The sequence below is a fragment of the Impatiens glandulifera genome, chromosome 6 (genome assembly GCF_907164915.1).
Source record: "Impatiens glandulifera chromosome 6, dImpGla2.1, whole genome shotgun sequence".
Lineage (NCBI taxonomy): Eukaryota > Viridiplantae > Streptophyta > Magnoliopsida > Ericales > Balsaminaceae > Impatiens > Impatiens glandulifera.
In genome coordinates this window covers 38,505,693-38,521,542 of record NC_061867.1, presented here as the reverse complement: position 1 = coordinate 38,521,542, position 15,850 = coordinate 38,505,693, and the positions used below count along the sequence as shown (strand labels likewise).

The following is a 15,850-nucleotide window of genomic DNA, read 5'->3' as shown; positions in this document are numbered from 1 at the left end:
TAAATCTAACAAAGATGAGGTAAGTTAAATAAATTTGTAATGCAAATCGACAAAGTTGTTTTACACAAACTCGAGTCGAGCTTATCATTTCAGTTTCTCATCTCATATTTTCGGGATTCGAGAGAAAGATAAGACACAAGGCTACCTTCGAGTAAAAATATTTTATTTTTAAAAAAATGGTTGATCTTATTAAGGTACACTAAGCTAAAGTCATTATAAACGTAATTCTGTTGTAATAGGTTTTGGAGTTAAGAAAGAGATTTTTTTATCAAAATCTAAGCAAGTGATTAAGTTTTATAAATTCAAATATGTGGAACATCCATACATGATTTACAAAATTGTTTAAGATATTAGTACTTGATTCATAAGAGATATAACTAAATTTATTATTATTTTTTTTTCTAAAAAAAATTGTTAAAAGAAAGAAATAAACTAGTAAATCTTGTTGCTGTGTTAAGAAAAAAAAAAGTTTTGGGAGGATATGGATTGTAGACCACCCAAAGGTTTTTAGTTTTAAGGGTTCACGCAAAACCATCAGTATACTGAATGAATATTAAGGCAGTTCAAATGTGAAGCAAGTAGTGTGTATCATTCCCAATAAAATTTTGGGATTTATCTTCTAAATTTAATCTAATTTATTTTTATTTTCAAACAAATTTACTTAATTATTAAATTTTATAATTATAACTTATTATTAAATATAGAAAAAAAAAAGCTAATAAAAGATTACGTAAACATATGTATTATCAAAAATTGGCTCATTTAGTCTCCTTTAATAACATAGTTAACTTTTATTTTTAAATTTATATATTTATTAATTAAATATTAATATATTTTTTATCTCCTTCTTTTTCATTTATTACTAATAAATGAACCCTTTATTTTATCTTTTTTATAATTTTTTATTATTTTTATATGAGTATTTATTATTGATTATTTTAATTTAATTTTATATATATGAGCATTCATCATTAATTATTTTAACTTTATATTTTTTCTTCTTTTTTATATTTTTTTCTTATATTCACATTAATTATTAATTATTTTAAAATTGTTTGGTCTCAATGATTGAATATAACAATGAAAATCCTTTCAATAATGAAAATCCTTTCAACAATGAAAATCCTTCAGCACAAAAATAAATTAATTAAGAATTAAAAATTCGATAATAATAAAAACGCATTCATCAAACACCAAAAGAGTAATAATTAAATATTAGACAAAATAATGCACCCTACTACTACTATAAATCGTGAATAAAAATTAAATAAAAAATTATTAATTTCATTTTTGTTTATATTAAATTAAATATTATAATAAAACATAAAATTCATAAATAAGTTGTTAAATTTTTTTAAAAATAAGAATTTAAGAAATATGAGAAATAAAAACTAATAAAAAAAAGGAAGATCAAGTATAAAAGAGAAATTAATATTAAAATAATAAAAAAATTAAGAATAAAATAAATTACATGTTCAATTAATGAAAAATAAGGAGAGAGAAAATATATTAATATTTAATTAATAAATATATAAATTTAAAAATAAAAGTTAATCATGGTTATTAAAAGAGGCTAAATGAGTCATAGTACATATGTTTAAATTATCTTTTATTAGTGCATACGTCTAAGTTCTAAATGAGCTAGTTGTATAAGTACATACGTTTAAGTGAGCTTTTTTCCTTAAATATATCTTAAATTCATTATTACTTTGGTTGTAGGTTGACCTGCCCATAAACTTAAAACGGTTAAAAATAAAATTAAAAATGTTATAGGTATGGTTCGAACTTGCAACTAAACAAAACAAGTACAACATTTTAACCAACTAGGCTAATAATACTTTATATTTTAAATTCAACCCAAAATTTGATAAACGCGTGACATTTTAACAATATAAGTTCAACTTTTTAACTAACTTATCTATATATATATAATGATGCTTAATTTTTAAAATGTTCGGATTGCCGGGACGAGAGCTGTGATTAATTTGAATATATGTGAGAGTAAATAGATACTTTGATCGGATTTTGGGTTGACCCGCCCATAAAAATTTTACCATAATATTTTTTTCACGATTTTTTATATTATTACTCGTGCAAATGCACGGGATAAATACTAGTATAATAAATATTCGTTTTATTACAACTTTTTATTATATTTAATAAAAAAAATGTAATTATTTTTATAAATATTAAATTAGTCTATCATTATTAATTAAGATGTTTAAATTTATTATTAATTATGAAGAGATGATGAAGTAAATTATATAAAATAATAATTTAAATATATAAATATGTATATTAAATTTATGATTTACTTAATAATAAATAAAAAAAGTGTAAATAATAAATTATGTTACTTTTGTATTATTGAAAAATGGCAGATTAAGCTAGAAATGAATTATTAGAGTATATTGCAGAGTTAAATCCTAAAAGTGGAAACACCATCGAAGCCATCCCACACCAATTTGGAATGAAGAAGGGTCAATCAATATCGAAAATTTTACGGAGAATTCTGCGACTAAGGCATCATCTGCAGCAGCTCTCTTCATTTTGTCAACTTTCCCACTCCTGACTCCGTCTTCGTCTACTCTCAAAGCTTCAAACGTCAAACCCTAAGATCAGGTCTCTCTCGCTCTACTTAGATCGACTCTGAATTACATCTATCAGTGAATCATTCATACTTTCCTATCTGGGTATATGTAAATCTATAATGGGTGGAAATGGTAAGCATAGATGGAAGATTTCTATACACAAGTCTTCATCTTCATCATCATCATCAAAGCAGGAAATTAAAGAGCCTCCTGAGGAATTCTTCTGTCCAATTTCGGAATCTTTGTTGTACGATCCTGTTGTTGTTTCTTCAGGGCAGACCTTTGAGAGGGCTATCGTTAAAGTGTGTAAAGATTTAGGATTTTCTCCGATTCTCCCTGATGGGTCAAAGTCTGATTTTTCTACGGTGATCCCTAATTTGGCCTTAAAAACTTCGATTCGTAGGTGGTGTGATTCCTGCAATCACCAGTACCCTCTAGAACCTGATTCTTTGTCGACCCTAGACTTGGTTCGGTCGTTAATGGCGTCTTCGGAGAGAGATTTGCTGAAGGGTGTTGCGGAAAAGGCACCTGCGACGAAGCTTTTCACGCATGCGGCGACAGAGTTGAATCCACGTAAGCATCATTTATACAGTTCGAGTTCTGAAGAATCTGTAATTGCTAACCTTCCTGAGACTCCATTGCTTCCGTTCACGACTCGTCCGGTTTGTTATTCGAGTTCTGAAGAATCTGTAATTGCTAACATTCCTGCGACTCCACCGTTCAGGACTCGTCCGGTTAGCTTTTCTTCTTCTTCTTCTCATTCAACGGCATCGGATATTGATCTTGATGAGGTTATGAATTGTTCTTCTGAGGATGAGGAATTTGTAGCGATGATGAAGAGTACGGTTGTGTATGATCAGGAACAGGTAGTGATAAAGCTTCGAAACATGACCAGGTCTAAAGAGGAATCAAGGATCTCACTTTGTACACATAAACTGCTCTCGGCCTTGAGGCCACTCCTGTTGTCGAAATACTCCACTGTGCAGACGAACGCTGTGGCGGCAGTTGTGAACCTCTCTTTAGAGAAGAAAAACAAGGTGAAGATTGTGCGGTCAGGGATCGTTCCTCCGCTAATCGATTTGCTAAAAGGCCGCTCCAGCGAATCACAGGAGCATGCAGCAGGTGCTCTCTTCAGTCTTGCATTAGATGACAACAACAAAACTGCCATTGGTGTTCTTGGCGGTCTCCAACCGCTTCTCTATGCTTTGAGATCCGAAAGCGAACGAACTCGGCATGACTCAGCCATGGCGCTCTACCACCTTTCCCTTGTCCAGAGTAACCGAGTTAAACTGGTCAAATTCGGAACCATCACAACCCTCCTTTCCATTGCTGGTTCCAGCAGTGACATGGCTTCACGCTCGTTGCTTGTTCTCTGTAACATGGCGATGTGCCCAGAAGGGAGGTCAGCCATGTTGGACGCGGGTGCAGTGGAGTTTCTGATGGGTCTGCTGAGAAAGGGTAACAACGGTTCAGTTTCGGAGTCGAGTAGGGAGAATTGTGTCGCAGCCCTGTTTTCCTTGAGTCAAGGGAGTTTGAGGTTTAAGGGGCTGATGGCTAAAGAGCCAAGGGCAACTGAGATATTGAGAGAAGTGGCAGAGAGAGGTAGTGAACGAGGAAAAGAAAAAGCGAATAGGATCCTTAAGTTGTTGAGAGGAAGGGTTGTTGTTGATGAAGGTGATTATGATGATGGTGATGATGATGGTGACTCGGAGCCTGACTGGGAAGGAGTGATGGCAAACGGGCTGACTCAGGGTGGTCGTTACAAGGTTGGGGTGAGGAACAATGGTATTGCTGGGCCTAACTCCTCTGTGTTTTGAACTTGTCAATAATTATTATTGCTCTTTCTCTCTTTACTGTTTCTTCTTTTCTTTTTGTTCTGTTCATAATTTTTCTTCAGTGAGAATTAGGTGATAGGTTGGTTGGTTAATCTATGTTTAGAGTTCAGTTTCATACAGTAAGAAACTTTACATTGAAAACATGGCTGTGTGTTGATTTTGACTGTAATGTATGTATGTGCATATACAACATTTAATATATAGTCTTTCTTTATTGAACCCATTATTACCTTGTTTCAGTTGTGTTCATGTAAAGTCAATTAAGTTATTAAATCTGGATGAGAATTTTCATGATTTTACCTTAAAGATAACACAAATTTCACATGTATGAGGGTGTGTTTGTGGTTTGAATAGAGGAACAAAGTATGGTACGAACTAGGATTAGGACCTATGAATGTTTAATCAAGAAATTGTTAAGTGCCAAGTGAGCTAGGTTTTGTGGGCCTTGATCTGAGGTGTTTGTTAATTGCAGACCCCTCTATCTCACCAACAAAAATCCATCACCGTCGACCATCAACCCAACTTCACAGCTTTCAAAACCATCACCAGACATCTAACTGACCCCCATCTGGCTGCTGTGCGTAAATTAAGAACTTCATCAGCATCCCGACTATCTGAAATTTCAGTCTCTCGATTGATGTTTCAGCTTTGCCAGTGGAAGTTATTTTATACTCATATTTTCAGGGACGGAATCGTAAAATTTGAGTTGGGTTTGCTTAAAAAATAATGAAGTTGACTTAAAAATTATAGAAAAATTATGAATAAAAGTTGGGTTTACTTAAAAATAATGAAGTTTACTTAAAAATTATAGAAAAAATATGAATAAAACAACGGGATAAAGATAGGTTTTTCTCCAATTTTATTGAATTAAATAAGTAAATAATGAATTAAATTACAAAAATATTAATGGATTATGTCACATCTCTACCATAAAAAAAAAATTATTTTTTTCGGTCCTCCTGAACCCTAACATAGAGAAGGAATACATATTTTCTATTTTTTATTTTTTAGTTGAATAAGTTGGTATAACATGACTTCTAGTTTTGACATGGACATGTTCATAGGAAAGAATGATCATGGAGTTTAGAGACTCAAAATGAGGGTTGCCTTGGCATCAAGCATCAAAGAAGTCTTGATGCATTGATGCCTTGTTGGGAGTTGATAGGACGCTATCCTTAGAAGAGAAAGTTGGAGATTCTAAAGAGGTCACTCCTTAATATTTTGAACTCCTTAATATTTTGAGCCTAGGTAACAAAAGTTGTGAGTAAGATAACAAAGGAGACCTCTGTATCCTTATACTCAAAGCTATAATCTATCTGCATGACCAAGTATTTGGTCAATAGATTATGGTTCAAAACGAGGCTCTTTGGTGATAGGAGAGGGGCTAGAAGAATAATATAAGAAAATATGACGACTTGTCAAATTGAGGCTCTCAATGGGTCAATTGAGATTTCAGACATCTACTTTCAAATCTCACAATTTTGGGTTCTTTATTGTTAAAATTGTACAAAACGATGTTTTGTTTTAACAGTTTCAAACGTCGATAACTTACTATGTACGTAACATTTATAAATAAATAAATATTCATGTCACTAATTTAACTACAAAATTTTAGCGAATTAAGAGTTTTGATTATCGATTTTCTGAAATTCGGTAGTTGTAAGCACTAAAAATTTACATTCTAATTTATAATATTAAAATAATTATTTTGATTTATTTTTAAATAAATAAAGTCAAAATATTAACCCCATGGCCAAAAAACTATTCAAAACAATTAATTAAGATTAATTATTCTACTAATCAATCAAATTAATTGTCGATTAAGGCCAAAATAAAAAAAATATATATATTTGGGATAAATTTTGTACTCATATTATCTCAAAATAATTTTAAAAAATTAAAGGACAAAAATAAATAATTTTAATGAATTATTGAATTCATTTCATATAAAAAGAATTATTCATTCAAATCCTAAAAATATACGAAAAAAATAAAATAAATTGATAAAATATTTGCAATATTTATTTTAATATTTTTTGGGTTTAAAAATATCAAAATTAAAGTTAAAAGGACGAAAAAAATCAATTTCAAATAAACCTTAAGGATTTAATATATATATATATATAGTCATGTGTGGCCGAAACTAAAGGAATTAGCGGCAGCGCACGCTAAGACCATTAGATTTAGCACCTAGGAACGCTTCGCGTATCCCGTTGTAGTCGAAGAACCGCGTAGCCCGTTGTAGTCGAAGAACCGCGCGCCTGGGCCGCAGCCCATCAAACGATCGTTAGTTGGAACGCCAACAGACCGCTCAAACGCAACGACGTCAAGACGGAACACCCGAATACACTCAAAACGACGTCCCTTTTAGCGCCACCTTCGTCTCCAACGCGACACTAGAGGGATAAGAACGACCAACTATCTTCGATTTCTCCTTTTGGAACTCCCTCGTTAGTCCACTATTTCGGCTCATTTAAAACCTGAAATGATCACCCTATGATGGTGATCATTTCTCCCTATCAATATAGGGATTAATCATCCCTATTCCTACTTAGAAATTCTATAAATAGATTCCCTAAGAAATTTCGAAGGGGAGATAATTCAATCTCTACCTTCAATTCGGAAGATTTCAGAAATCCGCCATTAGAGCTCAAAGCTTTTGGATTTTTTGAAAATCCAAAAGAGACCTTATCGCTTGGATCCAAACATCCCAACGGCTTCCCTAAGGTCCAATGAGTGTTCTTCAATCTTTGGTATGATTCCAATCACCATGTAATTCATATTTACTGTTTGAATTTAAAATTTTTATATTTTAAATTGCAAAAGCTTGTATGTTTGTTGTTCATAGTGTTTTATAGATGGAAATCATTCATATGATCATTTAAGAACTATCTAGATACGATAGAACTGATCAATCGATCTAAATAAAAAACCCAAATTTGAATTTCAAAAATCAAAAAAATGGGTTTGTTTTTCTTGGGTTAATTAGGTTGAATCACAACCCAGAAAGTTGCCCGACATGATTGTAAACATGTTGGGAAACTATTTGGATCATGTTTGATCCATCCCGATCATATTTGATCAAAATCAAAAATTTCAAAATAAAATGAAAATTTTGAGTTCTTGAATTGGTCAAAATGAACAACTTGTGTTCTTTTGTACCAATCAAGTATATGTGATATTAACAAGCTATTGGATAGCTCATTTCATTTCAAAACAACTTTAAAATCAAAACCTAATTTTTTTTATCACAAACTGTTTTGAACAAATTGATCATCATCCAGGTCAATCCATACCATGAGATGATGACCAACATATTCCTATAAGCTTTGTGAAGCTACCCAAGCTCTTAGATCAAAGAATCAGAGCTAAAAAATGAATTTAAACCTGCATTTTGGTGTTCTTGAGAACTGATGCTTGTTAGACTAGGGCTGAGAAAATCGAACTAGGGTCAAAAGGTCCGACCGATGTTTTTGAGCTAGGACCGAGAGGTCCGACCGATGTTCTTGAACTAGGACCGAGAAATCTGACCGAGGATATTCACCTAGGACCAAGAGTCCTAACCCTAGGACCGAGAGTTCTAGCCTTAGGACCGAGAATCCCTAACCCTAAGATAGAGAATCCTGACCCAAGGACAGAGTATTCTAACCTTGGGACTAAGAATCCCAAGCTTGGGATCGAGAGCTCCTAAGCCCAGGACCGAGGAACTTAACCTAGAGCTAGCCCCGGACCGAGAGGTTTATACACCTTGACCAAGAAACTTAGCCCTAGGCTAGCCTAGGACCGATAGTCTTTTCTATACCAGTAAGATTAGCCAAGAACCAATAGTCTTTAGCACCTCTACTGAGGGACTTCTGTCCTTAGACCGGGAATCCTGAACCTCAATTGAGAGGTTCCTTGACCCGGACCGAGATTCTTTTGAACTCGATCGATAAAAACAAACCCCAGACCTAGGACTCCGGTCCTAAGGCCTATTTGGTTCCACTTTTAAAAATCTAAAATTATTTTTATAATTTTGGGACTCCAAATCATATTCTAAAAATCCCAAAAAATTAGAAAATTCATTTTAAATATTTTTGGGATATTTACACAAAAATATTTCGATAAAGGCTTGCTTTTGTGTTTATTTATAAACCCTAATGACTTTAAAAATGGTCGATATTCTTCAAGTATTTCCTCTCTAGTTATCATCCGCAACATGTACCAGCATTTAAATAATTATGTTTAAATACTTTAAATAATGTTAAACATAGAAACATGATTAGGAATGGAAGAATAAACGGTTAAAACTCAAACGTTATACAACCGATTTTTCAAAAAGCCAACTTTATAAGTAGAGACCGTTTTTAAAACGGGTACAGAGGATGAAGCGCGAAAGCTTTTTACTGAGTATCACCAAACTATAAACGGAAAGTAACTCTGTTCAATACGTTTGTATATGTATGCCAACTTTTATTGATTTTCAAAAAATCAATTGGCGATTTTGTTTCAAAATTAAAAATCTTTTAAATTAATTATGTTTAATTAATTTAAAATTAAAGAATTTTCTAAAAAAACAAACTATGATTTGATCATCATAAAATTCTCGGATTTATTTAAAATTAACCCCCGAAATTAATTATTTTTAATTAGTTTCAAAAAGGAATTAGTGACAACTTTTAAAAATAATATTTTATTTTAAAAATAATTCCAGAACGCAAACCGAGATTGAATTCTTCGAACCTCAAGCTTTTTTCGAAACGGAACTGAAGAGTTTTTTCTAGAGGTACAAATTTCAAGATCGAGCATCACAAATCATCGCCCTATAGACCCAAACCAATGGTGCGGTCGAAGCGACACACAAAAACGTGATTAGGATAATCAAGAAATGACCAGCACATATAAGGACTAGCATGAGAAGTTGCCATATACTTTATGGGGATATCATACGACCGCTCGAAAATCGACGGACGAAACTCCCTACTCTCTAGTTTACGACATGAATTCTGTACAACCTATTGAAATCGATATTCTAACTCTAAGAGTACTCTTAGAAAGTCACGTCATAAAAGAAGACTAGAACAAATTTCGATATGACCAACTAACGTTAATGGATGATAGGAGGTTAAATGCTCCATGCAAAACCCAAGCCTTCTAAAAACGCATGTCGAACACCTTCAATAGGAAGGTCAAACCTAAAAAATCTCAAAGAAGGTGATCTATTTCTCAAACGAACCTTATAACTCTCAGACCATAGGGGCATGTTTCGAACCCAATGAGAAGGACCCTTCCTACTTAATAAAATCCTCTCTAGAGGAGTTGTCCTCCTATCTAACCTAGAAGGCAAAGAGTTCATTGCGCCAAGAAATCTCGATGCATTTAAAAGATATTTTGTATAATATCAAAGCATGCGCAAAACAGTTTAAAGCTCGACCTTAAAAGAAACTTATCTCAATAGAATCCAATCACATGCTTTGTATAACTTGTAACATGGACAAAAGACTCAGGTCAAACTACGGAGACCTAATTCTTCTCATACAAAAAATAAAACCGAGAAGATACATAGGCAACCTACATGTTTGCGGGCCTAGTCTCACATAAATAAAAATCCCTAGTCCCTTCTTCAAAAAGAGAAAGAACGTCTTTTGAGAAAGGAATAAAATATTCTTCTCATCCTAGAGCCGATATTTCGGATTTTAGGAAACAAGTAGGGGAAAAGTCAAGAGCATCGCTTCCTTTCAAGTGATATTCTTAGAAATAAAACCGTGGATTTCCCAATAAACCCGATTTAAGAGATATCAGTCATAATCTTTTTTTCGTTTGTAGACGATTGTCCTAAGAACAACCCCCATCGATGGTTTATAAAAAAAAAGAACAAGAATAAACCCCATAAAAGTGAGACCCATAGCCCAAAATTAAGAATGGACACATCATCGTTACTTTTGTTAAAGAATGAGAGGTTTGAAACTCATGCTTTAGGAAGAAAAAAATCAAAAAAATAAATTTCTAAAAAGAGAACTAGAATAAACTTCGAAAATCTCTAAAAACAATATTGAAAAATGTTCCTCTGTTGGTTGAGGTATTGAAATCACCATTTGTGCTCACTTAGACTTTAGTCTTGATTTGTTAAGGCAAGAAAAGAATGTACCAATTCTTCCAGATACACCACGAGAACAAAAAAAGAAAACATCTCAAGTGGTTGAGGTATTGAAATCAACATCCACGGCCTATCCAAGATCTGAATCTTGATTGCATATGACAAAGGCATTGATGTACCGATTCTACCAAATACACTCGCGAGCCAACAAAAAATAGAAAACGGCATATAAAAACCCAAAATAGAAAGTCAAAAGCCTCTCCCAAATGTTTTAGCGATGAGTCGAACTTTCAAAAATGTGGTTTAGGGCTGAGCAACCAAAAATAAGTTGCACTCTTTTATCAAAAGGTCAAGATGTTGACCGCCTTCCTCGAGGGTTATGACCATGGATCATAGTTTGTACACGAGATCGAATTTATAATCGATATCTCAAAAGTTATGAGAAAAATCGTTTATATATGATTTTTTTAAAACCCTATTACTCGATAGGTATGTCCTCTCACAACATTAATGCAATCAAAACACTATCAAAACAAAATCTATCTTTCAATAGATCCTTCAATCTTTGTCTATAGACAAGCCGATGCATCATTTGTACATGATCCAACCACATAAAACCCTGTCATCCAAATAGGTAATCCAAAACCCTATCCCTCGATAGGTCCTCAAACAAAACCCTATCGTTCGAATAGGTATTCCAAACCCTGTCATCCAAACAGGTAATTTAAACCCTATCACTCACATAGGTACTCAAGAAAAATCTATCTCTTGATATGTATCCATCAAAACCCTATTTTTCAATAGGTACATCTCCTAAATCACAAAAGCAATAAGTCTTCTTTGTCCACAAGCACAACGATCATTCATACATGATAGTGATCAAACCATATCTCTCGATAGGTAATTGAACCTTTTCATTCAAACAGGTACCCCAAAATTCTAACTCTTGAATGTATTCAAGCCTTGTTTATCAAAAAGCACAACGATTGTTTGTACATGATCTGTCCAAAACTTCAAACTCTATCCCTCATTATGTCCTCAAACAAAACATTATCACTCGATAGGTAACCAAACCCCATCTTCTAATCGTGTACTCAAGTAAACCCTATCTCTTGATAGGTATTAATATAAAAGACATATCATTTGAATAGGAATTTCAAACCCTATCGCTCAATGGGTATTTATGCCTTGTTTGTAAACAAGAACAATGATTATTTGTATATAATCATGTTCAAACCCTATCATCCGATAGGTAATCTCACAATGTCCTGTTCGAAATCCTACCTTCTCATAGGAACTCCAATGAAGTTATGTTCTCTGATATTGTTCCGTTCCGATCCCATTCTTTGATAAATGTTGTGTTCCCAATTCCCGACACATTAAAGCCTATTAATTAATAGCACCACGATCATTTATACATGATCATTCTCAACCTCACATGTGAGTGATCTTCAAGGAAAGTTTGTTAAATTATGTGATAAACATTGACGGCATCATCGTCATATATACATAATCACATGATAGCAAAATCCGTAATAAAGTTTGTTGACTTCCTCACCAAAGCATATATGTCGATAGTCTCATGATCATATGTTTATGATCACCCTAAAAAAGTTACTTGTTAGTAACCCACATTAAACGTTACTAAAACTTTTATGTTCCCTGCATATCTCATAAACGTTATCCCTTAACCATTTATACATGACTAAAACATAAATAATCTCTTAATATTCATGCTAGACAGGAATTGATGTTTCAATACCTATGATTATATTTATCCCATGGATTTTATAGATACTTTGTCGAATTCTATAAAATAGGATTTTCAAAAATCATCCTTCTTATGATAAACACCAAGGAAATGATTTCCTAAAGCAACGCTTGGAAGCACATTAGCGAATGTTATGTATAACATCAACAGGTCACTCCAACCGTGACACGCTAGATGTTCCATCTTTTTTAACTCCCTCATTATATATTGGACTAGATAATCTAGTGTTAGATGTCATACTCGAATCAATGTTTTCAAAAAAAAGGTTTGTTGTATTCAAACTCGATTCGAGAGGGTCACTTTGTAAACACTAAAAATCTACATCCCAATTTACAATATTAAAATAATTATTTTGATTTATTTTAAATAAATAAAGACGAAATAATTAACCCCATGACCAAAAAAACCACTTAAAACAATTAATTAGGATTAATAATTGTACTAATTAATCAAATTTATTACGGGTTAAGGCCAAAATAAAAATAAAATTATTTGAAATAAAAGTTGTACCCATATTATCTCAAAATAATTTTAGAAAAAATTAAAGGACAAAAATAAATAGATTTGATGAATTGTTATATATATTTCATCTAATAAGAATTATTTATTCAAATCATAAAAATATATAATAAAAAAAAGAATTGTTAAAATGTTTACCATATTTATTTTAATATTTTGTGTATTTAAAAATATCAAAATGAAAGAGAAAATGGTGAAATAAAAATCAATTTCAAATAAACCCTTAAGGATTTAATAAAAATATATATATGTGATCATGTGTAGTCGAAACTAAAGGTATTAGTTGCAGCACATGTCAGGACCATCGGATGAGCGTTGGATTTTCATCTAGTGCCCAGGAACGCTCCGCGTAGCACGTTATAGCCGAGGAGACGCGCGTTTGGGCCGCAGCTGATCATCAAACGGTCATTAGATAGAACACTAACGGACTACTTAAACACAACGACGTCAAGATAGAACACCCAAATACGCTTAAAACGATGTCATTTTGAGCGCCACCTTCGTCTCCAATGCGACACTAGAGGGATAAGAACAAACAACCAACTTCAATTTTTCTTTTTTGGAACTCCCTCGCTAGTCCACCATTTCGACTCATTTAAAGCCTGAAATGATCACCCTACGATGGTGATAATTTCTCCCTATCAAAATAGGGATGAATCATCTTTATTCCAGCGACTTCAGCCAATAACAGCCAAAAGTCAATCATAGATTATGGTCGATTGAGACCACTAGATGCCTCCAACCGACTTAGGAATGCTATAAATAACTTCCCTAAGTAATTTTGAAGGGGCGGAGAATCCAATCTCCACCTTCAAATCAGAAGATTTCATAAATCTCCCATTGAAGCTCAAAGCTTTTGAATTTTTTGGAAATTCGTTTGAGACCTATAAGGTTTGATCAAGGCATCCCAAGAGCTTCCATAAGTTCCAAGGAGTGTTCTTCTATCTTTGGTATGATTCCAATCATCATCTAATTCATATTTACAATTTGAATTTAAAATTTTTATATTTAAATTATAAAAACTTGTTTACTTATTTTTCATAGTGTTTTATGAAAGGAAATCATTCTTAGGATCATTTAGGAACAATGTTCATTTGATAGAACTGATTAATCGATCTAAGTAACAAAAAATCAAATATAAATTTCAAAAAACAAAAAAAATCAGGTTTGTTTTACTTGGGTTATTTATGTTGAATCACAGCCCAATGCTTCCCGACATGATTATAAACATGTTGGACAACTATTTGGATAATGTTAGATCCATCCCGATCATGTTTGATCAAAATCAAAATTTTTAAATTAAAATAAAAAATTTGAGTTCTTGAATTGGTTCAAACAAATAGTCAATGTTCTTGTTTTGGTACCAATCAAGTATATGTGATATAAGGAAACTATTGGATAACTCTTTTCACTTCAAAACAACTTTAAAATTAAAAACTCGATTTTTTTTATCACAAACTGTTTTGAACAAATCGATCATCATCCAGGTCCATCCATACATTGAGATGATGATCAACGTATTCCTGGGAGCTTTGTGAAGCTATCCAAGTCTTCGATCCAAGAATTAGAGATAAAAAATGAATTTAAACCCTACACTTTGGTGTTCTTGAGAACCGAGGCTTGTTTGCCTTGAACCGAGGGTCCTCAGTCTGGATTGAAACTTAGGACCAAGAAATCAACCTAGAACCGAGAGTTCCGACTGACGTTCTTGTGATAGATCCGAGAAATCTAACCTAGAATTTTCACCTAGAATTGATAGGTTCGTCATAGGACGAAGAGTCCTAAACCTAGGACCGAGAGTTCTAACCTTGGGACCGAGACTCCCTAACCCTAAGACCGAGAGTCCTGACCTTAGGATCGAGTGTTCTAACCTTGGGACCGAGAGCTCCTAAGCTTAGAACCGAGGGACATAGCCTAGAGCTAGCTCCAGATCGAGAGGTTAATATACCTCAAGCAAGAAACATAGCCTTAGGCTAGCCTAGGACTGAGAGGCTTTTACACCTAGACCGATAAGATCAACCAAGGACCGAGAGTCCTTAGTACCTCGACCGATGGCTTCTATCCTTAGACTGAGGATCCCGAACCTCGACCGAGAGGTTCCTTGAGCTGGATAGAGAGTCTTTTGACCTTGTTCGATAAAAACGAACCCCAGACCTAGGACTCCAAAGGCCTGTTCAGTTCCACTTTTAAAAATCCAAAATTATTTTTATAATAATAAGACTCCAAATTATTTTATAAAAATCCCAAGAAATTATAAAATGCATTTTAAATATTTTTTGGATATTTCCACAAAAATATTTCGACAAAGACTTGTTTTGGTGTTTATTTCTAAACCTTATTACCTTTAAAAATGGTTGATATTCTTCATGTATTTCTTCCCTAGTTATCATCCGCAACAGGTACCAGCATTTAAATATTTATGTTTTAATATTATAAATAATGCTAAACCTAGAAACATGACTAAGATCGGAAGAATAAACTGTTAGAACTCATTTGTTATACAACCGATTTTCAAAAAATCAACTTTATAAGTAGAGACCGTTTTTAAAATGGGTATGGAGGATGAAGCGTGAAATCATTTTTCCGAGTATCACCAAACTATGAACTGAAAGAAACTATGGTCATACGTTTGTATATGTATTCCAACTTTTATTGATTTTCAAAAAATCAATTGACGACCCTGTTTCAAAATAATTAATATTTTAAATTAATTATGTTTAATTAATTTAAAACTAAAGAATTTCTAAAAAAAACTGTGATTTGATTATCATAAAATTTCTGAATTATTTAAAATTGAACCCACGAAATTAATTATTTTGAATTAGTTTCAAAAAGCTTTCAGGAATCAGTGACATTTTTTGAAAATAATGTTTTATATTATAAAACAATTTTTGACATGCAAACCGAGGTTGAAATCCTCGAACCTCAAGCTTTTTTAGGAACGGAACCGAAGGGTTTTGTTTTTGGGTTATAGTACTCCAAACTGGTATGAGGTATAAGAAGTATAACACTATTGGTATTACCAATAGTGTTTTTATATGTTGTTTGTTAGGATTTT

At 32.9% G+C, this 15,850-nt stretch overlaps 1 protein-coding gene across 1 annotated transcript; it reads left to right on the top strand.

Annotated features, from left to right (window-relative positions):
- Positions 1-2,437: 2,437 nt before the first annotated feature.
- Positions 2,438-4,657, top strand: LOC124942909 (U-box domain-containing protein 38-like). Its single transcript, XM_047483478.1, has one exon. The coding sequence runs from the start codon at positions 2,711-2,713 to the stop codon at positions 4,406-4,408; it is 1,698 nt and encodes a 565-aa protein (XP_047339434.1). The 5' UTR covers positions 2,438-2,710; the 3' UTR covers positions 4,409-4,657.
- The last annotated feature ends 11,193 nt before the right edge of the window (positions 4,658-15,850 follow it).

What these genes read in the sequence shown, in the direction of transcription:
- LOC124942909 (XM_047483478.1), top strand. Translation starts at nt 2,711, where the DNA reads ATGGGTGGAAATGGTAAGCATAGATGGAAGATTTCTATACACAAGTCT.